Source organism: Schistocerca nitens, chromosome 5 (assembly GCF_023898315.1).
Source record: "Schistocerca nitens isolate TAMUIC-IGC-003100 chromosome 5, iqSchNite1.1, whole genome shotgun sequence".
Lineage (NCBI taxonomy): Eukaryota > Metazoa > Arthropoda > Insecta > Orthoptera > Acrididae > Schistocerca > Schistocerca nitens.
In genome coordinates, this window is record NC_064618.1 from 436,384,836 (window position 1) to 436,407,515 (window position 22,680).

The following is a 22,680-nucleotide window of genomic DNA, read 5'->3' on the forward strand; positions in this document are numbered from 1 at the left end:
AGTAGCCATGGAACCCTGTGGGTCAACGGCGAAAAGGAAAAATCCCATCCTCGTTGCCAATTGTTATAACGTCAAGTTTAACAAATATATTTCAGAACGACACAACACATATAAGTCACAGAGTAAGTTGACAAACAAGACATGTGTACATGTTAGCATTCGAATGAGCACTGAGTCCCAGTCTAGCGGCCGCTGCTCGGCTGGCCGCTTAGGTGGCGCAGCTGCTGCATGGCTGGCAGACAGCGCTGCACATAGAGGACGCGCATAATTGCGCAGCGGTGCTTTGAATGATCGGCGAGTCACAACAATGAACAGCAAAGGTCCCAACTGACTGCCCTGGGGCACACCCAAAGTTACTTCTGCATCTAATGAAGACTCTCCATCCAAATAACATGTTATGTCCTCCCTACCAAAAATTCCTCAATTGAGTCGCAAAATTCACTTGATACCGCATATGATTATACTTTTGACAATAAGTTAGGTGTGGTACTAAGCCAGACACTTTTAGAAATCAAGAAATACAGCATCTACCCGTTCGCCTTGATCCATTGCTTTCAGAATGGCATGTGAGAAAAGAACGAGTTGGATGTCACACGATCAATGTTTCCAAAATCCATGCTAGTTGGCATTGAGGAGGTCATTCTGTTCAAGATGCCTCATTATGTTTTAGCTCAGAGTATGTCCTAAGATTTAACAACAAATCAATGTCAAGGATATTGGACAGTTGTTTTTTGGATATTGAATGGTAATTTCTACTACGCTTCTTGTAGACAGGTGTGACCAATGCCTTTTCCCAAGAACTGGACACAGCTTTTTGTTCGAGAGCTCTATGATAGATTGTAGTTAGAATGGGGACTAACTCAGCTGCAAATTCAATATAGAATCTCACAGGAATTCCATCAGGCCCTGGAGCTTTATTCAGTTTTAATGATTTCAGCTGTTTCTCAACACCTTTGGTACCAAATTTGTGTTCAATGCAACTGTTTGTGTGGCAGTGCATAGTTACCAGTTCAGTAAAAAAAAGTACTGTGAATAAGTTCTGTGTCAAAGTGTTGGTGATCATTGTAACATAGGTGGCAGTTGCAAAAGCAATCTTAATATTAACCTGTGTATATTTTGCACACTCTGAAACCTGTCACTTAATAGCATTTATTGTCCTCTGTTTTTTATAATTGGTGTGGCAACCAGAAAATAATTTGTAACATTTACAATAGAAAGTCAAAGTGACTTCGTCAGTGCCCCATGCTGTAAGTAAGGTGTAACTGTGGTTATAGCTCCAGAGGTTCTTACATTAAGAATGACAGAATGTGAAATATTTTGATTAGCTTATGGAGTAGACAGTCAAATTGCACATTCAGTGGCAAAGAGCATTAAATGTGCAATTATCAGTGTGTGTGGTGGGTTGTTTCCCACTAATCGGTGGCATTCTTTTTTCTGTCACTCAACAGTATAAAAAGTGTTTTATGAATATCATGTTCTTCAACAAGCAGTGCTCAAAGTTAAAGCCCACAAATGTAGTAGTAGATTATCTGAATGAACTGTGCATCAGCCCTGTGAGAGTGGACCCTAAAGCTCAACTGATGTCACCCCGCTACCATGGCATCCTCTGCAGTGACATGCCACGCAGACGCGGTATGGAGGGGGATGGGCGCAGCACACCACTCTCCCTGCCATTGTTGACTTTCCAGACCTTGGAATTTCTACTTCTCACTTATGTAGTTGCTCAGTTGGCATCATGAGGTAGAGCTTACGCAATTCTAGTTCTCCCACCAAAGAAAAATCCTTTGTAGTATCAGGAATCGAACCCTTGTGTTCCACATCAGGATCAGCTATATAGGCAGACTGATAATTGATGTGAATTATATTTCGGAGGTGGACTATAATGTTTGCGCCATCAACAGGAAGAAAATATCTTTGACATGATAGTGGAACTGCCTTCTCTCAACAAACATTACTTGTGAACACATCTCTGTCGGAGATATTTCATATTGTATTAGTATATTTGACAAATTTCTCCACTTTGAATCAGATATCATATTTCTACTTCAAAAAATAGTGTTATAGCTGAAATCAGAGTTCTGTTCTTTTAGAGGATTTAAACTCTTCCTAATGTGGAGAATTAGATGAGTTGTTGAATACAATTTGTGCTATGTTTGAAAAAGTTCAAGAAATAAACTGAGCTGCCATGTAATTAATCAGCATCAGCACTGTAACTTTCATTATCTATTCACATTCACTTCTTCCAGTCACATCTCCTGGAAATTGGAGATTAATCCAATAACAAGTAATCAATTATGGCAGCCTCTCCAGCCTCACAAAAAACAACTAGCGTGTGTTGAATAAAATTCTTTACATGGGCACTATAGGAGAATTTAAATGCCATCCATTGGAACTAGATAGGTACTCTTCATCCAACTCACTTGCACCATAATACTATATGACAGTGAATGCAGTTGAAGAAAGATAATTAGTTCATACTGATTGTTTGATTGTTGTCTTGTAGATATAAAATGATCAGTAGTGATGCTTGTGAACTGTGAAACATATAGTAGTTCCATTTGAATTGCTATATCTCTTAGATACGGATTTCATAAGATTCCTTTCCTGAGCGTACGTTGTATTCATTTTGGGTGGATTTGTTTTGTTTATTTATTTCAGAAACGAGAAGTTAGATATTCGTTACAGTAATTTACATTTTCATTACAGTATTGTTTGTGAACTTGGCATAAATAAATAAACACAAAGACATATGAAACTCACTGCCGCTTCCTGTCACTCCCCACCCCCTCTTCCACTCCCTCTCTGAAATGAGGATATTTTTACACTGTACAGGGTTTGTTTGCTTCACAGTGACCATGCTGCAATGAGAAGTTGTAGTAAATTTGAAAACTTTTGGACGAATTGTTTGGAGTGACCTCTATCCCAGACCCTTATCCTCAAGTGTATCTCCCTCTTCACCCCAACTACATCTCCTTCTAAACCCCCACTCCCCTCACACACACAGACCCTTTAACACAGTATAGCCAAGAATTCAGCTTGCGAACTATGCCCTGGCAAGAGTGCTGTAGTGTTCAGCCTGGCTGCACATTGGTCCCGCTGCCACGGCAGTCTTAGCTTAGAGGTGAAGCAGGAAAACTACAAACATTAAGTATATAAATGGCAATGCACTTGTACTGCATACAGCATGATTTTATATTTCACATTCCTCAACAACATGGATCACAAACAAAAAAATTTTCAGTGTTTTTAGTTACTTTTGGTGCACTGAAGACATAATATAATATTTATATGGTACACACCGTCGGCATACGGTCAGATACAGACAGTTTCACAGATTTCACACTTAGATTGCCATGTAATCATGTCTTATTTAGTTTCGTAATAAAAAAAAAAGTCTTTCACACACGTGTTGAATGAAGTATTGTAACACTTTGGTAACCTCATTATGGAGTCGTGGAAACTTTACCTGAGGAAAACGGTGTAGACGTCCAGAATAGTTTTAACATAAATGGATTTGTCATTAAAATAGAAGTTACGCTGCAGAACAATCAGTTACATTTTCGCATACATGGTGACACTTCCAAGTGATATGGCCAATGGTCTCAAATGCAGCTCAAAAACAGATGTAACATTGGCAGTGTCCTCAAAATGTTTAGAAAACTATCCTTGTAATTCTTTCAAGGCCACAATGAGTTCTTCGTATCTCACATTTTCTTTATTACTAGTGAGCTTGGGGCAACTAGACTGTCCCTTCTACAATGTGATTTTCTTTTTAAATGCTTCCCCATCGAACCATAAATCAGTTATTTCTCACTTTGCAATGTCTTACTGTCTACAGCATTCAGTCAACTCCACAAAAAATGCGAGGTCGGCAATCCATTCCAGATGTTCTAATTTTTGTTCCTGCACTCCTTTTTCCTTCACATATTCAACAGTAGCAGCTATTAAATCAAAAACAATTTTCCAGGCACACCCTTTACTTAACCAACAGACTTAGCAATAATATATAAAGTCTCCATACTCTTAATTCAAATCCATTGAAATCTGTTGCAAATAATGGTGGAATAAAGCATGTGATTTCAGCAATTTTACTACTGGCACCACCAGTTTCTTTATGGACTCCGTGCCTGCAAGTTTAGCACAAAGTGCTTCTTGATGTAAGGAACAATTAATCCCATTTGTCAGTCACAATTTTTTTGCTCTTTCCTGGTTAACTAAATCTTTTAATTTTTGCTGCATACTATTGTAATGTTATTTCATAGCAAACTTGCAGTAAACATCAATTATGTGACTGCGTAATAAATGTTGAGAATTTTCATCCCTCTGTTTCATTATTCATATTTAGTTTTAAAGGCGTGTGACAGTAGATCACTAGAGTGTCTCCGTTTGTGCTAACAGCCACTGGACATTTGACCGCACTTCACACCACAGACAAATAATGAAGGGTAAAGAGCACTGACACCATGTCCCAGCCAAACTGAGGAGAGTTGTGCTCACTGAAAAATGGCCACACCACAATAACAAATGAAATTTTGCACTTTGCTGGGTACTTACAAGAATGGCTGAGCAAAGCCGAGACAGGACAAACCTCGGTGTCCATGCAGTCTGCGTGTCTGGCATGCTTGCGATTTGGCACACTGTGGCTGACCATGTTCTAATGCTTTCCAAAATCCATAAATCTAATCGATCTGGATACCCTATTGTAGATGTTTGCTGTTCTCCAATGGAAAGAATCTCAGCTCTTGTTGACCACCAGCTCCAACTCATTGCCTACTATCTAGCTTTCCATATCAAGGCCACAAAGCAGTCCCACCTCTCAACATTGCCACATTAGCACCAGGATCCCTACTTGTCACTGTTGGGCCACCTGCCTGTAAACCAACATCCCCCATACCAATGTTTTTGTCACTAGCGAAATATACCTATCCCAATGTCTTGCCAGCTATATCTTTATCCATAAACACTTTTGGATTGTGTATGGGAGGAGAGGAGATATATAAATACAAACTAATCCACTGCATGACTGTGGGCACCTACATAGCACCTTCATTTCCCAACCTATTAATAAGCCATGTAGAGGAAATCATCGTAGCCACCCTTGATCCTAAACTGGTTCAGATTCAGTGATATCTTTATGATCAGGACTCAGGCCTAAGATAGTCGATCCACATGCCTCAACACCTCCTCCCCTATCCACTTTGTTTAGTTCTCCTCCTGTAAGACCTCCACAGACAAGCACTAGGATCTGAATTGGGTCCACACTCAGATGTTCTCCTTAATACACACACATTAATGCTTCTTTAACCACCTTCATGAACTAGCTACAGAGAAGCACCTCACACACACACACACACACACACACACACTCACACACAAGTTACTTTATGTTCCCTTGATTGGAACAACTTAACAATGTTCTTCTGCACCAGGACTCTTGACTTCTTATCATTGTGCCTGGAAATAATGAACTTCCTACCACAGTCTTTCACACTTTTCCCAGGGTGGTCGTCAACTGATCACCCAGTCTACGAAATAGAAAGTATCAGTCATGCAAAATTCAGCTTGCCCTTTTCTCCCATGAAAACCTGTGAAGTATAAATTAACACAGATGAGTATGGAAGACAGTCCCCTAATGTTCGAATACAGCTGCTTGACACAGTCACTTGCAGAGCAGTATGAAGTGAATCGATCAAGGCAAGTGGTCAAGTTTGGTTTACTGGTAGAATTATAGGAAGACATAGCTTATCTATAAAAGAGACAGCACAGAGAACACTATTGCGACCCATTCTTGAGTACTGCTCAAGTGTGTTGGATCCACACCATGTCAGACTAAAGGAAGACACTGAACCAATTCAAAGGCTTGCTGCTAAATTTGTTAGCAATAGGTTTGATCAGCACACAAGTATTACAGAGGCGTTTTCTGAATTCAAATGGGAATCCCTGGAGGGTAGGCGATGTTCTTTTCTCAAGGCACTATTGAGAAAATTTAGTCAACCAGGATTTGAGGCTGACTGCGGAATGATTCTACTGCCACCAATGTACATTTTATGTAAAAACAACAAAGATAATATATGATAAATTAAGGCCAGTATGAAGGCATATAGACAATTATTTTTACGACACTCCATTTGGAACTGGAAAGGAGATGACTAGTAGTGGTACGAGGTACCTTCGCCACGCACCATGTGGAGTATGTATGTAAATGTAGCTATCTTGATCCAGCCTTAAGCCACATCCCCCTCCCCACATATTCATCACATCTCTTTGGAAGAACCAGGTGGCAGACCTGTGAAATGCTCTCAACTCACACATCTTATTCCAGTCTTGTCATAGGAATATCCTATCCAGTCATAGGTTGGCTGACCTGTGAAAGCAGTTCTGTCATATACCAATTCTATTTAACATTTGCACAGCTTTTTATGTGAGTGTGGCATCCAGTAGGAGCCCACCAGAATGAATGGCCACTTGGCAAAAAGTAGAATTGACCACCAGTGGCAGAAGATGTCGAATACGACTGCAACATACTCTAATTCAGTGGTTACTTCACAATCTGTGCAATTTGGATTGGATCAAACCCTCCACCCTACAGGTTCTCTGAGTTACTAGATGGAAATTTTCTTACAGCTCTTCCTTTTGATCTCGCAGTCCTTCTGGGTTCAATCTCCACTGTAGTTGGGGTCAGGAACAACGGCGGTCGCGTTTAGGTTTTTTCTGCGCACCTACGTCATGTATTATCCAACAGCCAAGCATTTCAGTAGCTTTCGAAACACTACTTTGAATGCTGTAGCCAGTGCGAGCATTAAAGATGAGCAAATCAAGTTATTTAGTGAAGTTTAATTCCATTTGTTGGGAGTTGTCATTGCTGATGGTGGTAAGCAGAAAATTCTACACAAGCCAGCTAGAGACATAATTTGCAGGATGCATGCTTTCTTCAAACACAAAGCATGTGCAGGTACTACAAATGTTGCTTGGAACAACACTGCAATGTCGATATATGTCTCGATCTGCGCAGTCCACCACCATTTATGACTCTGCTTATAGTCCCTGTCTCTCATTCAGTTCCATCTCTTTTCCCGTACCCTGTGCCCCCTTCGCCTCCACTTCAACCTTTCAATATACGCTCACACTCATGCTGTCGTATGTACCTGCCAACTACTCAATGTATTAACTTCCTCAATTTTCTATGATGTTGAGCCCGGTCATGCAATATTTTTTAAAAGAGTAAACTGCCATTTTACCATGTATTACTATATTTATCATCTGTATTATCTATATTTTGGATCTTATGTCATTACGAAGTACAATCCTAAAAGTTGTAATTGTGTGGTCCTCACATGCAAAAGGATGTGGGCTCAAATCCTGTCAGGTGCTTTGAAATTTTGTTTTTGTGTATGTGCTTTGGACTGCCTTTACGAATGTGAGATAACAATGGTCTAACAACATTTAGCATTGAACTTGATAAGCTGAAATCTAGATTTTACAGAAGATAAATATAGTAATACACAGCCAGATGGTGGTTTACTCTTTAAAAAAATCCTCAGTTTTATTAACATAACTGTGTGTGTTATTTCCCTAAAACTAAAGCGTTCTTTGAGCAACTTTAACTTACATTTCAATTTTCTTCTGTAACTATGTAATAAGATTACTGTCTTGTTTGAGATTCTTTTACAAGAAATATTTTTTGGTTTATTTCTTGGAATCACTTTACATAAAATCGTAAACCAGACTTGTTTAAAATAAGCAGGTACATCTGCCCCGCCAAAGTAGCTTAAAGCTGTTGTCCACACTGGGTTGTGCAGCCAGTGGACCAAATTGAATTAAAATTTGTATGGATGTTTCTGTGCCCACATTTAACCATTCATTTTCATTTATGGTATATATGAGTAATAGTAAGAATTCACCTCTTAATTATGTAAGGCATTTATGTTTGCAAATTGTTGCATAATTTTCCTCCATTTAATTCCTTTACAAGGGTATCAGAGGAATAAGTTACAGTAGAAGTTGTATTGCCAAGTAAATGGAAGTAAGTGTCATAGATCACAACATGTCATGAGCAGCACAGAGAAAACAGCAGGAGGATCTTGGTTGATAAGGACAGTATTTGACGATATTTTACAACGAAATCTCCTGCCCCCCCCCCCCTTCTCTCTCTCTCTCTCTCTCTCTTCCCCCCTCTCTCTCATGCATATGTATTTTGACATCCAGCCAGTCTTCCTCTATAACAGGATCACTAATTCAGGCTTGTGTGTTAGCTCTTAAATCGTAGGTCATCATTGGAATCCTGCTGGTTGGGACTATAAAACTAGTGGCGGGGGGGGGGGGGGGGGGGAGTGAATTGTTATGATTTAAAGTTCTTAGTCATCAACTGTGTTACATTGTCAAGGATTAAATTCTAAATATATTTGCAATCTTCCATGAAGCAACCGTTCGCAGTATTCTATATGTAAGTTGGCAATGTTAATCCTGATGGCCCTCCTAGGGTACATGCAAAATAAGCGTGTTACTCACAAACTAGGGGCCAGTCTGAGGCAGCTTGAAGCAGTGCAGAAAGTATCCACGTGTTATCTGATGGGGCAGTGCACAGTAACAGCATCAAATGCAGTGGACTGGCACCAACTGGCTTGACAGAATGAACGGAACATTCTCTGCCCATTTTTGCACAGCTGGTGACCGACTCATTATACTAGGAGATTGGAGGCACACACATGCCAGCTGCTCTGCAACCTTTGTTAAAATATTTTAGATAAATTATTTAGTACCAAAAATTTGATTCATTCGCTTCATATAGTGTCATTTGTAGCCTGCGATTTTATGTATGGTACACGTTAGGCCACATGTTGCTGCATGTTGCAATATGGTTAATATGAAAAACTTTATTATTTGCCATGATTTTTTCAGTGGGGTATTGTATTTATTTTAAGGGCCATTGATGGCTAGTGAATTGAGAATTGGTGTGGGTTTGCAACAACATAAGTGAACATACACTATTGATCTGTCTTGAAACCAGATGGGTGTTCAATAACACACTGTTTCATCATTCTGTCACAATTGCAACTACATTAACATGTTAGTGGCGTGAATATGTTTACACTCTGTTGTATATTTCTGAAATAAGCTAATTTTAACATGATAACTAGATAAGCGTAAGTGTTACTCAAAACTCACCATTGATGAGTTGACACTTCTATGGAGAAAACAATGATAAAAGTCTGGAGAAGATAAATTGCTACTTATGTTGCTATTTTAGTGAAATAATGTAATCCCGTATATAGTCAAATGTGGTGAAGTCAACCGACTTTGGACTTTACAGATCATGGGCATTGAACTGTAGTATTCAAATTTTTGTTCTATGTTATCATTTGTTGTAACAGTGTTAAAAAAAACCTCACAGTCCTGCATTGCTCAACTTCATTCACCCTGGGGATGAAGTTTATCGATTATCCATTATGTGATAATTGTGATTGTTTATGACTCTAGGGTAATTTCAGTTCCTTAACTTTATCAACAGTGGAAAAATAAATCTAGCATAATAATTGAATTTTCATATTAATTTCAAAGTAACACACAAAGAAAGTTTAAGGATAAAGAAATGTAGTCATAATTTTGCTTGATGAAATTCCTAAAAAACATACACTCTCCTTTGCACTAAAAATTGGCTGACCAACTTGCGTTTTACCATGACGCCCATGAATCCTGTTTATCACGGTTCCTTTGGTAATTTTGTACACTCTGGTAGCCTTGTTAATGCTGTTTTTCCACTTAAAATTTATGTAATACATAGCTCAAAAACATCCAGGCTATATTTCTTCGATTCACCCTGATTATATTTGTGCACAAGCAGTATTTTCTCACTGACAACTGTTATGATCTCACATGTATGATGCAACAAACAGAACTGCGATGTGTGTGACAAATTCATAAGTTATCGTTCAGACTCTTACAACGAAGACTTTGTCATTTCACCACTTTGTTATAGACGGTTGTTACTGCATCAACTGTGTCACATTGTTGCTGCATTCACTAGGTCACATTATTGCTGCATTAACAAATGTTTGTTCATAAAAGAACCACATGAGAAAGGACAGTCAGCTGTACAAGTATTCCAATAAGAATTTACAAAGTTTTATTTATGTGTCTGTAAATGAGTAAGTGTTATAGGTTAACTTTTGTTATTGTTCTAGTTGTCATTGCAAAGGGTCAGTACGTTACATATATAAGACCTTGACACATGAGTTGTTGTATGCCAGTCACGCGAGTAAGAGTTTTAGGTCATTAAAAAAGTTAAAAAATTGTCAGTCCGTCTGAAAATGGTTAGTGTTCAGATAGAGGTTTGGAATACTGTACATTTAGCCATTGCCACGAATTATGAACTTTCGAGTAGTAAATATAACAAATAACAGAATTTCCATCACCAGTATATAGTTATGTAGCATAATATGTTTTGAACTTTATGGCCAACTCCACCCTAGTGGACAACTTCATCCCATTTGATGGTATTTTTAGTAATGAATGGCTGGGATTGAAACTTGCTAAAGTATTTTATTTCTATACCTTAATGGCTATACGTACAACTTGGATGTTCCAGCCAGCAATACAGTATGGCTTTAACCTATTTCTTAACCACCCAGTCAAGAAACAAATGTACCACGCTTTCATATAGTATTACATTCATAATTGTAAAGCATGTAGAAATGTTAGTGTATGTGTCACATTCAAGCATTGGTTTTCTCCTTAGTATAATTGTGTTTCTTTCCAGTCCAAAGAAATACATCCGTATCACAAAGGATGAATTCCTATCAAGTGATGAATATTACTTGTCTAACACTCCAACAAAAGCAGAGAAAGCATGTTCGTATGATTTGGATGACTGTGATGTCGCATGGTTACAACTTCTCAATGGAGAAAGAGCAGCCATGGGTAAGTCTATTCATAGCCAGACCTAAGAAGAAACTGCCTACTACATTTTTCTATAACAGTTGTCATATATAAACATTACATAAATTTCTATAGTGAGATACAAGTAGCTATAATATATCAAAATAAAAGTTTTCCTATGGATGCTGCTGCGACAGCATTTCATGTATGTTGCAGTTTTTTATTGCCTTGGCGCAGTATGTGGTGTGGGAAGCATTATGCACAAAGATAGTTGATAACTCCAGCCAATTATCCTTTCTAGAACTATAAGTGTTCCAGTTAATTATGGACCTGAAAATGGTGTACCTGTTTTTGGCAAAATTAGCAGCTGTTTCCAATGAAATTAGCCTCTTTATTATTATTATTATTATTATTATTATTATTAAAAGATGCAAATTAAAAGACTGTCACACTTTGTGCCTGAAGACAAGGTCTTAGTGCTTTGACATTAATGGGGATAAAATAATTTAAATAGAAAAAAATTGTTTTTATTCTACAAAATGAGAGCTTTTTGAGTGATATGTATACTTTTGCAAAAACCTTTTTTCTGAAAGTGTGTGTGGTTGTTTTCTTCCTTTGGTTCTAATTAATCTTTCAAAAAATGATTCATTCTGTTAAGAAGCAGCTGCATTTTTACGCTGGTGAACCTAAATCTTCTCTGACTTGAAGTGTATCTCGACATATTTTCCTTCCCCACTCAATTCAATAATTACAAAAGATGCAGAATATTGATTTTGAATCACAGCATATTAGCATATTACAGAGCCTTTTCGTGGGCATTTGTAAGGTGCATGCCCACTAACAAATAAATTTCTGCAAGTCGCTTGCAGAAGCTATTTCTGCAAGTTCTTTCGTGTGGATATATCCCCAGCATGTTGACTTCCACAAGTTTTGTCAACTTACAGAAGTAGCTTTTGCAAGTTAGGGAAAACCGTTTCTTCCATCTTGCTGCAAGTATTTGACAAACTTTCCATTGTTGGAAGGTTTTCTGAAAATTGCAGTAGTATTGTGTGTTCAGTACCAGTACAAAAATGTACAAGACCGAAAGGAGAGTGGGACAAAGACAGAGGGGCAGAACAAATGCACCATTGGAATCCCCAAACAAATATAGTTGGCCACTGCAAACAAGGAAGTACGAAATGAATTTACTGAGTTTTTGTTTCACCAGAAGGAAAAATAGAATGACAGTACAGATGTCTTTAAATTTAAGCTGACTTTTTTTTAATAAAGCAGAAACATAAATTATATCTAAAAACAAAGATGATGTGACTTACCAAACGAAAGTGCTGGCAGGTCGATAGACACACAAACAAACACAAACATACACACAAAATTCAAGCTTTCGCAACCAACGGTTGCTTCGTCAGGAAAGAGGGAAGGAGAGGGGAAGATGAAAGGATGTGGGTTTTAAGGGAGAGGGTAAGGAGTCATTCCAATCCCGGGAGCGGAAAGACTTACCTTAGGGGGAAAAAAGGACAGGTAAACACTCGCGCACACACACATATCCATCCGCACATACACAGACACAAGCAGACATTTGTTGTTTGTGTGTCTATCGACCTGCCAGCACTTTCGTTTGGTAAGTCACATCATCTTTGTTTTTAGATATATTTTTCCCACGTGGAATGTTTCCCTCTATTATATTCATATCATTAGAAAGAAACATAAATTAATTACACTTGTCATAAAAGTAATAAATACTTTCTGCAAAAGTTGAAGAGTAATTAAAGGGTCATCTCTTGGTTATACAGATTGCTGCATTTTTTTATTCTGTCTATGAATATTTGATTGTACACCAGAAAAGAGATGTTCAAAACAAGCATATGGTATTGTCAGAAAGTCTTTCATTTGGTAATATTTTGTGATAACTTAAATATGTATCCATTTCTTCACCCAAGCACTTATTTTTATGTTAATTTTTTTGTAACTATTGTTCTTCGACAACAGTACCAGTAATAATAATAATAATAATAATAATAATAATAATGTAACAATGGTGGCATCTGCCTATTTTTAACAAAGACACTGTAAACTTCCACTTGCCTATCTTATGACAGAACTCTACGGAAACACATCTGTGAGTACTTGCAGCAAGTTTTTGAAATTAATTTACCAAAGCTAATTGTTGAAATAAACTTGTGCAAGTTTTTGTTCTAATGTAGAGACCTCAACAAGCACTCACAGAAGTTACTTGCTAATTGACACACATTTATAGCCATGTGCCCCATACTTGACAAAGCTGCAATTAGATTCTAAAACAACTCCACTCCCATGGTAAGGGTAAACTCTTGGCGTGGTTGAAATACCTTGACTAGATTTGTTTTATGGTGCCTGTAGTGCAGAGTGTGAACAGTATAATGTGGCAGTTGGCTGTAAGTGTAAATGAAATAGAACTTAGACTGTCCGAGGGAATGGGCATGGTGCAGGGAACAAACCAGTGCCTCCCGTGCAGGGTAGCCAGCCTACACTTGTGGTCTATGTTTCTGAAAAATAGTCATGATCGTAATCATAGGCAGAAACTTGAAAATGTAGCATCTATTTTTGGCATTTTTTAAAAATTGATTAGAGATGTAAATTCAAAATGTTGTCACTCATTTTCCCTGAAAATGAAGCTTTAATGCTTTGAAATAAGTTTCTGGTGATTGGAGAGCTTTTTGCCTGGAATGTTTCCTTTTGCAAAAACTGCAGCTCTTAAATAGAGCCAAAATAAGAAAACAAGCAAACACAATTTTGGAAGAAAAGTTGCTAAAGTTTTTGCAAAAGGAAACATTCCAGGCAAAAAGCTCTCCAATCACCAGAAACTTATTTCAAAGCATTAAGGCTTCATTTTCAGCTTTTAACAAATGATTGTTTCTGTTGAGAAGCATCAGCATTTTCCCTCTGGTGCTTCTCTGATTTCGGGTGTTCTTTGACTTTTGTTTTCTTTTTCCACCCAATTAAAAAAAAAACAAAAACAAAATCTTCGGAATATTGATTTTGACCTTCCGTGGACATTCATAGCCGTATGACCCACACTTAACAGTGCTACAGATAGAACGGACAAGGCATTTAGCTTAGAAGTAGAACTGAAAATAACTCTCTTTGCAGTGCAGGGGAAGAATTTCAGCATGCTCAGAATATGTTGAATGGTTTTGTTTTCTGTCGCTCTATGCAGAGTGCAGACACTATAAACTGGCAGTCAGCCACGAGCACAAACAAGCTCGAATTATGACTCCTGAGGGAGAGGAAACAAGTTCCATCTCCCTCATGCAGGGCAGAGCTTACACCTGTGTTCTACATTTCCACGAAAGCATTACCAACACAGGGCCACAGGGATCGCGGATTCCTTCCGGTGTTGTAAGGGTCGTAATCAAACTCCGTGGTGGACCAGATTTAGTCTGTTCACCCATTTTGAAATAAGAAAAGAAAACAACAAGCTACAAGCAACACGGAGCATCTGTAACAGGTACTGCGCAATTACCTGCTAAGGTTGACGGTGTCATAAACGAGGTAGTTCAGGCCCAGGCGCTACCAATATTTAACGTAACCACAGTTCAAAACAACTAGTCCTTAAAACTGCCATGTTAATTGTGTCCACATTACAACAACGTTTGAATAGACAGTTGTATGTTCAAAACAAACTGCCATACAGTAGCCACAAAATGGCTACTGTATGGCATTAACATATAAGTATCATAAAATGGTGGTATGAAATATTTTAGTTATCGCACAAGGATGAAGAAAAGATGCGTATAGGCTTTGTCTGTGGCTGAAAGTAAGGAGCTCTTGGGGCATTTGCACTGGATAATTTAGAAATATCACAACAAATGTAAAATCTGATTATTTCCCCAGGAAACAAATCAAGGGCCTACGTCATACAAATCAAGGTTCTGTCATACAAGCTCCAGACTATATTTCATTTGCCAAATATAATCTTAAAGTATTCCTTTGATGAATGCAATTTATGTGTCATTAATAAAGGTTGGCATGTACAGCTTCAAAAAGAAATAGAAATGGAAAACTGTCTGTATGCAGTCAATTGTCAAAAGTGGTTTGAAAATTGTAGCTTTTCTTTCAGTTTTCAATGGGGAAGTCATACACAAATATAAGGTTACTGTAAAAGATTGAAGCGATTCCACAGATTTGCTGTTGCTGTATTATGTGACATACTGTCAACAGGGCTTTGCACACACATAGAAACACTCAAAAACTTTTTTTTGTGTGTATTGTGTGTGCTCCACATGTGCCTCCCTACTAATTCTGCAGATATCAAGTCTTTAATCAAGTTTGTCCCACATTCTTTGCAGCATGTCCCTGTCAGTGTTCAGAAGCACTGTTGACGTGAGGTCACAGTTCTGTTAGGTTTGTTGGTACAGGAGGCGTAAACACTGAATCTTTCACATAACACCACACAAAAAATTTGCGTGGGATTAGGTTGGGATAATGTTAAGGCAATGACACGAATTGCTGATCATAACCCCACTATGACCATTTCATCAGTTTCTCAATTTCCTGTTTTTAATAATTCGTAAGCATCATGATGGAAGTGATGTGAAGACCATGCAGTTGGTAGCTGAAGTCCACGGTGCTGATCTCCAGTTGTCACATGATCCAATTTTACAGCTTGTCCAGACACATGTGGACTGTAATGGTTTTTTTGCAGAGGAAAAAAAAAACATGAATCATAAAGTTTAAACTGTTCGGAACACATTACCTTTTGGTGAATCTCAAAAGTATTGCACGATAGTGTGGGGCTTCTTTGTCTTCCAGAGTTGCACATTGTGCCTGTTCACTGTGCCATTCACGAAAAATGTTCATCACTTGAAAAACCCATCCTCTTCCATAAACAGTTGCAACTGTTTGAAAATTCAGTGTGTCTGATTTGTTGTCGGAAGTGAGTTGCTTGTAGCAATTGCAAGTGGTGAGGTTTCAGCTTCAGTCGTTTTCTTAAGATCTTCCAAACGGTCAGTTGTGATATGTTTAGTTCTCTGCTTGCTCTGTTCATCAACCTCTGTGAACTGCATACGAAACTTGCCCTCAGGTGGTCAACTGTTTCTTCACTCACTAGAGGTCAACCCATTGATTTCCCTGTGCGGAGGCATCCTAAAGCTTTCAGCTGTGCGTACCATTGCTGAATGAAATTTACGGCAGACTAATGTGTATGCATAATTTAGCTCTGAAGTGTCATTGTGCATTTACGCAGACTAATGTGAATGCATTTCAAGCGCAACATATACTTTCTTGCCACCTGTCGCCATCTTGCCTAATTGTCTACTGTTGCATTCTCCTGGCAGCTATCTGAAGTGGAGCTGCAACAATACAAAATGTTTTGAGTTTTTCTGTATGAGTGTTGAGTTTTGTGACATGTCAATTATTGTAGCTTCAGTGAATTTATGAAATTGCTTCATTATTTTATAATAACTTTGTATTGTTGAGTTCTCAGTATTTTTGTCGGATACAACTTTCACAAAAAAGCTACGTCACAACTTACTTATTAGCAACTTTATTAGTTAACAACCATGTTACTGACACACTCTTTAAAGTCATTTAAATTTTAATTTCATCCAGAACAAGATATATTAGTGTATAATCACAGAAATCATCTCAAGTACAGTGAAGGAAAAACTACAGGAAGTCTGGTCAACAAAGCACTAAGGTACTGCTGCTTCAAGCTCAATAATCCAGGGTGATCATTTTGATCGGCCAGCTGCACCTTATGTGATCGTCAACCTCGTGCTGTTAGCTGACACAATGTCTCGTCGTGCTACATCAGGGAAATGGGAATTTAATGAAATAAGTAGTGAGAAACAACTGTTTTAAAAGAAATTGAATATATTTCCTGTGCTTCTCAAATTTGACGTTGTCCTTTCAGAACAAGAGCAGAAATACCAAGCGTCAAAGTGTTTGCAGTGTTAATGCAGATGATGCTCTTCATTGCCAGATCCTAAAGAAAAGATTGTTCCTTGGTTTTTATTCTTTCAGAAAAGCTGCTCAAAGAGTTTGTAGAGCCCAACATACAGATGATCCCTGCGAATTTTTTGTGTAGCTTGTGTAATGATTTTTTACTGTAATGAACGATACGAGCATGACCAACTCGGCTTGTTATAGAACCTACCTTTAAACAATGTTGAATTTTGCAAATCTATAACTTCTAACAGGGGGGTGCCAAATCATCATATGAAATCGAGAAGGAGTGGTGAACAGTTTCATTTCCAGAATGAAAGTTTGGAAGGTAGGAGACGAGATAGCGGAAATAAAGCTATGCGGACAGGTTGTGAGTCGTGCTTTGGTAGCTCAGTTGGTAGAGCACTTTCCCAAGAAAGGCAAAAGTCCCAAGTTGGAGTCTCAGTCCAGCGCACAGTTTTAATCAACCAGGAAGTTTCATTTTCAATTTCATTTCCGTTTACAAAATGGTTAACTCTCAAATCTTTTTTCTAAAGACAGGATGAACTGCTTTATCCTTGCTTGGTAAACACCAGAAGTGGTCCTTTCAGGTAATTTTAAAGAAGTCACATGACTGAAGAATGTTAAAATTCATTACTTACTTGCCTTGCTAACAAACTTAACTTTTCCATGAACACTCTGATTTGGTCTTGCTGCTCTTTGCCCTTCAGTGAAAAAATGCATTGTTATGTCAGGAATGCTAGGTTTGATACCCATTGCAAATCTTTCACACAGTATGTTTCTTCCCCTTTCATTTCGAGAAAGAGAAATATTTCCTTATGAATGGCATAGAAAACAACAATAACTTCTCCCTGGCCAAGCCAGTGGACTGTACTACGGTAAGGAATGCCCCAAACTACGTTTCCATATCTTCCAGGAATTCTTCGAATTGCCTATGATTTACACTGTGACACTGCACAAAATTCACACACATGACCACAACTTTCATTGCATCAACCACTGTTTCAGCATACAGTGCTTTTTGGTGAATGAAGCAGTGGACAGTAAAAATGTCTTCACCAAATTTGCTTTTCAGTTTATTTTCAAATAAGACCGGAAACCTTGATGACACATGATTATTTGTGATTCACCATCTGTGGTTACAGAATGAAGCACATCCTACAACAAATTAATATTGTCCACTGATTCACAGACCACTTCAGAAACATCAAGTCATGTTGCTGTGCAATCTAGTGGTACCATATCCAAAAATTCCTCAGTTACCTGCAGCTTTTTATCAACTTCACAGACAAATATGAAAAACTAAGCATGTCAGATATATGTGTACTTTCCTCAAGTGTGAGCAAAAGTGTAACAGAGCTCTCAGCTTTTTTCCTGACCTGTGTCTCTAAATCCGCTGCTGGGTCCAGGATTCAATGAGATGTTGTTTGCTTTGAAAGGCAAATGCCTTCAATTGTCTGCAACTCCCTCAGACACAAACATTCTGCAACTGCTACCATTCACGATTTTATGAGTGGTCCCACTGAAAACAGCTTGCCACTTTTGCAATAATGTGACTGACTTTGTAGCTGTGCTTGGACTGTTGCCTCACTTGCATTTCCTTTACTATCATTCACGTATAAACATATTACAGTACACGATCTAATGCTGCATATATTTATAACTTTTGTACTTAGAATTCTGTTTTAAACTTACAACTTCTGGTAGGTCATCTTAAGCTTGGCTCCTAGCACTCTGCATACTTCACCTCCTACCTGTTCGTAACGTGCTTTGTGATTGCATGTAAAATTACATTGTATGTTGTATTTCATAGCAGAATTAGATACTATGTGACATGCAAGGCACTGTGGTCATCCATCCTTCTCAAAAAACAGAAGGTTAAGACCACAGTGACCAAACATAGCTGTCGTTGAACATGGATTGTTACATCAGTTAAGGCTTTATGCATCCAGGGGGCAGTGAGTTTGCTTTCTGCCACTACATAAGCTCCGTGCTTCTACAGTGAGTGCTCTGGAGTGCTCCTCCTCTATGGAGCACTGTGTGGAACAGCCTGTTCTAGAAGCTTAAAAATAATAGCGTTATTCAGAGCAGTGGTCTAGTGTAATGGTTCATGCTTATTTCTTATATGCTGAAGGTTGTATGTTCAAATCCCATCAGGTGCGTATAAAATATTATTTTTAATCATTATCGAAATGCCTTGGACCATATTTTTATTCAGTTAATTGGTTGAAATGTACTTTTTTGTCTCTAGTCCTTTGCCACACCATTTTAATTATCATATTAACTTTTTTATGTGCTCTTATTTTATCTTCCCATATTTATTTTTTCATTTTTTAACTTTGTGCATGAGCTTTTAGTGTAATTTAATAAAGAAAATACATTTAATCTAATAATTAAATGAAAATAATGATCATTTTGATAAAGATTTTAAAATTAAATTTTAGAATACCTGATGGGATTCGAACTCTCAAGCTTCAGCCTGTCAGGAATGTATAAGAGGAGATAAGAAAAAGTTTTAGTTTGAAGGCCACACAGTCCAGAATCAGTATGACAATCTGGCAAAATTGACATGAGCATTGAGGCAATCATCCCACCAACGCACCAAGTTGAAGATACCCGTTTGGTAAAATATTGTGTCCTGCTGTATGAGGAAGTCTGTAACTGCCTGTTGCACATCATTCAACAGAAATTGTCAACCATTCAAGGCCTTTTTTAAGGGATCAAAGATGTCATAATTGTGTGGGGAGAGATTAGGATTGTAGGGCCACTCCTTGATTGTCTCGCAATTGAGTTGGCATAAGTTTTCCATTACAATATTTTCATTATGGTGATATGCGTTATCATCAAGCAGTAACACCAACTTTGTGCACCTTTCTGCTATGGTGGTTTTCTACAGACATGCTGCCTCCAGACACATCTTCATTCTCTGGTGGATGTTATCCATTGTTTGTCCTTCACCAGCCAAGAAAAGAATATCAGCATGTTGTCCTGGTTGGACATACTTGGTAATAACGTCACTATAGTTCACACTTGTCGGAAATACATGAATGCCACACTAATCCCTTGCCTGTATGTTTGTGCTTATATACCCGCATTTGAGCCATGTTATGCTGAATATACACTGCAGCAACGCCCTTAAAAGGAAACTCCACCACACAGAGTTGCCTCTCTCAATAATTCTCAGGCATATTTTTTTGTAGATCTAAGTCCACAGTTCTGTAATTATTTGAGAGCAGTGTGTGTCTGGCAAGACCTTGATGATACCTTCAGCATACTGGTACACCATCCACAGGTTGCCAAGCTAAATGGTTGCAAATTTTTGGTGACGAAGGGATGACAGCTGTCAAAATGCAGTTACTGTTGGTGATTAGTGGGCTTGATATGAACAGATATATGACTGGAGCCAACAGAGATATGGAGATCAATGCCCATGGAGGTGGCACATTGGGCTGAGGATGACCAGGTGAACTGGATGGGAGAGGTGATGTTGAGGTTGTGGAAGAATGAGAGTAGGTTGACTTGGCCCTGGGTCCATATCATGAAGATATCAATAAACCTGAACCAGAAAGGGGTTTCAGGTTTGAGCATATTAGGAAGGTTTCCTCTAGATGGCCCATAAATAAGTTGGCATAGGAAGGTGCCATGCGGGTACCCGTGGCTGTGTCATGGGTTTGTGTATATGTCTTATCCTCAAAAGATGAATAGTTATATGTGTTGTTATAAATGGTAAGCTGTGTAAGGAATGAGGTGGTTGGTTTGCAGTTGGGGAGAGACTGGGAGAGGTAAATATCGATAGCAGCAAGCCTATGGGAATGAAGGACATGGATGTATTGTGAGGCAGCATCAACAGCAGAGAGAAGGGATTCATGTGGTAATGGGGTGGGGATGGTTGAGAGTCGGTGAAGGATTTGGTTTGTATCTCTGATATGAGAGCCAAGGTTACAGGCAATTGGTTGGAGATGTTGGTCACCAATAGCAGAAATTTTACAATGAGTTGCCCAGGAATGTTGGGTTTGTGGGTTGTGGGAAGCATGTGGAAGGTGGATATGTGGAGTTTTGTTGGGATGAGGAGAGAGATGAATACATGAGAGAGATTCTGGGATATTCACAAGGATTGGAAGATTATGTTTCAATTCTGGGATGGGGTCAGTATGGTAGAGCCTCTTGGTGGAGGAGTCGATGATTGGTAGAGCCCTTTTGTGAGGTAGTCAGTGCATTTCATTAAGACAGTGGTGGAGCCTTTGTCTGTCTTGAGTTTGCGAATAACTGTTCTTTTTTCTGTTGAGAGGATTATGTTCTTGGGAACAGATCTGGGAAGGATGGTGAGGCCAAGTCGGAGGTAAAAAATTCCTAGAAGATGACCTAGGGTGGTTAGGTGGCGGTGGTGGGAACGGTAACGGTTGGATTGTAGCATGAACTAGGATAGGTGAGGTTGGGAGGGATTAATAGCGAAGAAGGTTCCCACTTTAGGGATCGAGAGAAGGAGAATAGGAATTTGATGGTTAAGCATGGGTATGGGACTCAGGTAATGCCTTTGGATATAATTGAAACTTCTGCAGTTTTTGGTGGATAGGTTGACAACAGTGTTCTGGATTTGTTTTGGTTCTCATTTTGCGGAATGTTGGGAGGGTGTTTTATAGGATGTGAGAAATGAAGAACACTGGTTAGACAAAGTCTGGTTGCTGAGAGGGATTGACAAAAGGGTTCAGTGGGAAGGAGTTAAGTGTTGATGGATAAAGGCGCTCAAAGATCTGAGTTGAATATTAATATATCTATGTCAGTAGGTTTAAAAATTTGTGGAGGTGGTGTCTGGAGTGCTCTTCCATGTATTTGAGGACAAGTGTGTCAGTTTGGGAAATGCCATGAGGTTTTTGGGACTGCACAGTAAAAACTATCTTGCGGAGGGGGTAGAGGTGGCTCTGGAACGCTCGCGCCATGGAGTTTTGTGCCTGTAGTACCAAGTTTTTTAGGGATGGGGACTGGCAAAATCTGAATGTATAACTTATGAATGTCATAGTGAAAGGATGGGTGGCATCCAGAGAAGAAATTTTTTTATGGTTAGACCGCCCAGTGAGAGGGGGGAGGATTCTATGGCTTAGGCAGCATTTAAGGAACGGTATGCGGGACTGAGCTTAGCTATGGATACTAACCACCAGCAACCTGCATTTTGACAACTGTCACCCCTTCCACACCAAAAAATCACTCCCATTCAGCTTGGCCACCTGTGGACAGCATACGTGCAGTGACAAGAAATCCCTTTCTCGGTATGCTGACAGTCTTACAAAAGCCTTCACAGATAGGTATTCCATCCTAACACACCCTGCCCCCTCCTCCCACCCCCTCAAATTGAGTGCAGTAACAGATTTCTTGCACCATATTTCGCACAATCCCCAAGAAGCAGCTGCAAAAGAGTACCCCCCATGTCACTCCGTATCACCAGAGACCAGGACCAGCTGACCATGTTATTGTAGTGCCCAGAAATTAGGAACATCCTACCCACACTCATTCCCACTCCTTCTAAAGTGGTATTTTCACCCAACCTGGTCTATCCCTATGCCACTCCCAAACCCTAGCCACAGGGGAAGACCCTAGTGCAAGACCTGCACGATTCATCAGCCCAGCACATCCAACTCCAGTCCTGTCACAGGCTTATCCTGTCCCATCAGAGGCAGGACCACGTGTGAAAGCAGCCATTTCATGTACTAGCTCTGTTGCAATTTCTTCATGAAATTTTATGTGTGCATGATCAGCAACCAGCTGTCCACTAGAAATGTATAGCCATCACCAAACTGTGGCCAAAAGAAAATTTGACTACCCAGTAGAGGAACACACTGCTGAGCACAAAATGCTCAAATTCACGGCTGCATCAGAACTTGTGCCATC

At 39.0% G+C, this 22,680-nt stretch overlaps 1 protein-coding gene across 1 annotated transcript in view; it reads left to right on the plus strand.

Annotated features, from left to right (window-relative positions):
- The window catches only part of LOC126260508 (PHD finger protein rhinoceros), a 244,715-nt gene that overhangs the window by 50,099 nt on the left and 171,936 nt on the right, over positions 1 to 22,680 (plus strand). The window contains exon 6 of the mRNA XM_049957839.1: positions 10,757 to 10,917. Coding sequence (XP_049813796.1) covers positions 10,757 to 10,917 — 161 coding nt within the window. The remainder of the gene's footprint in view (positions 1 to 10,756; positions 10,918 to 22,680) is intronic.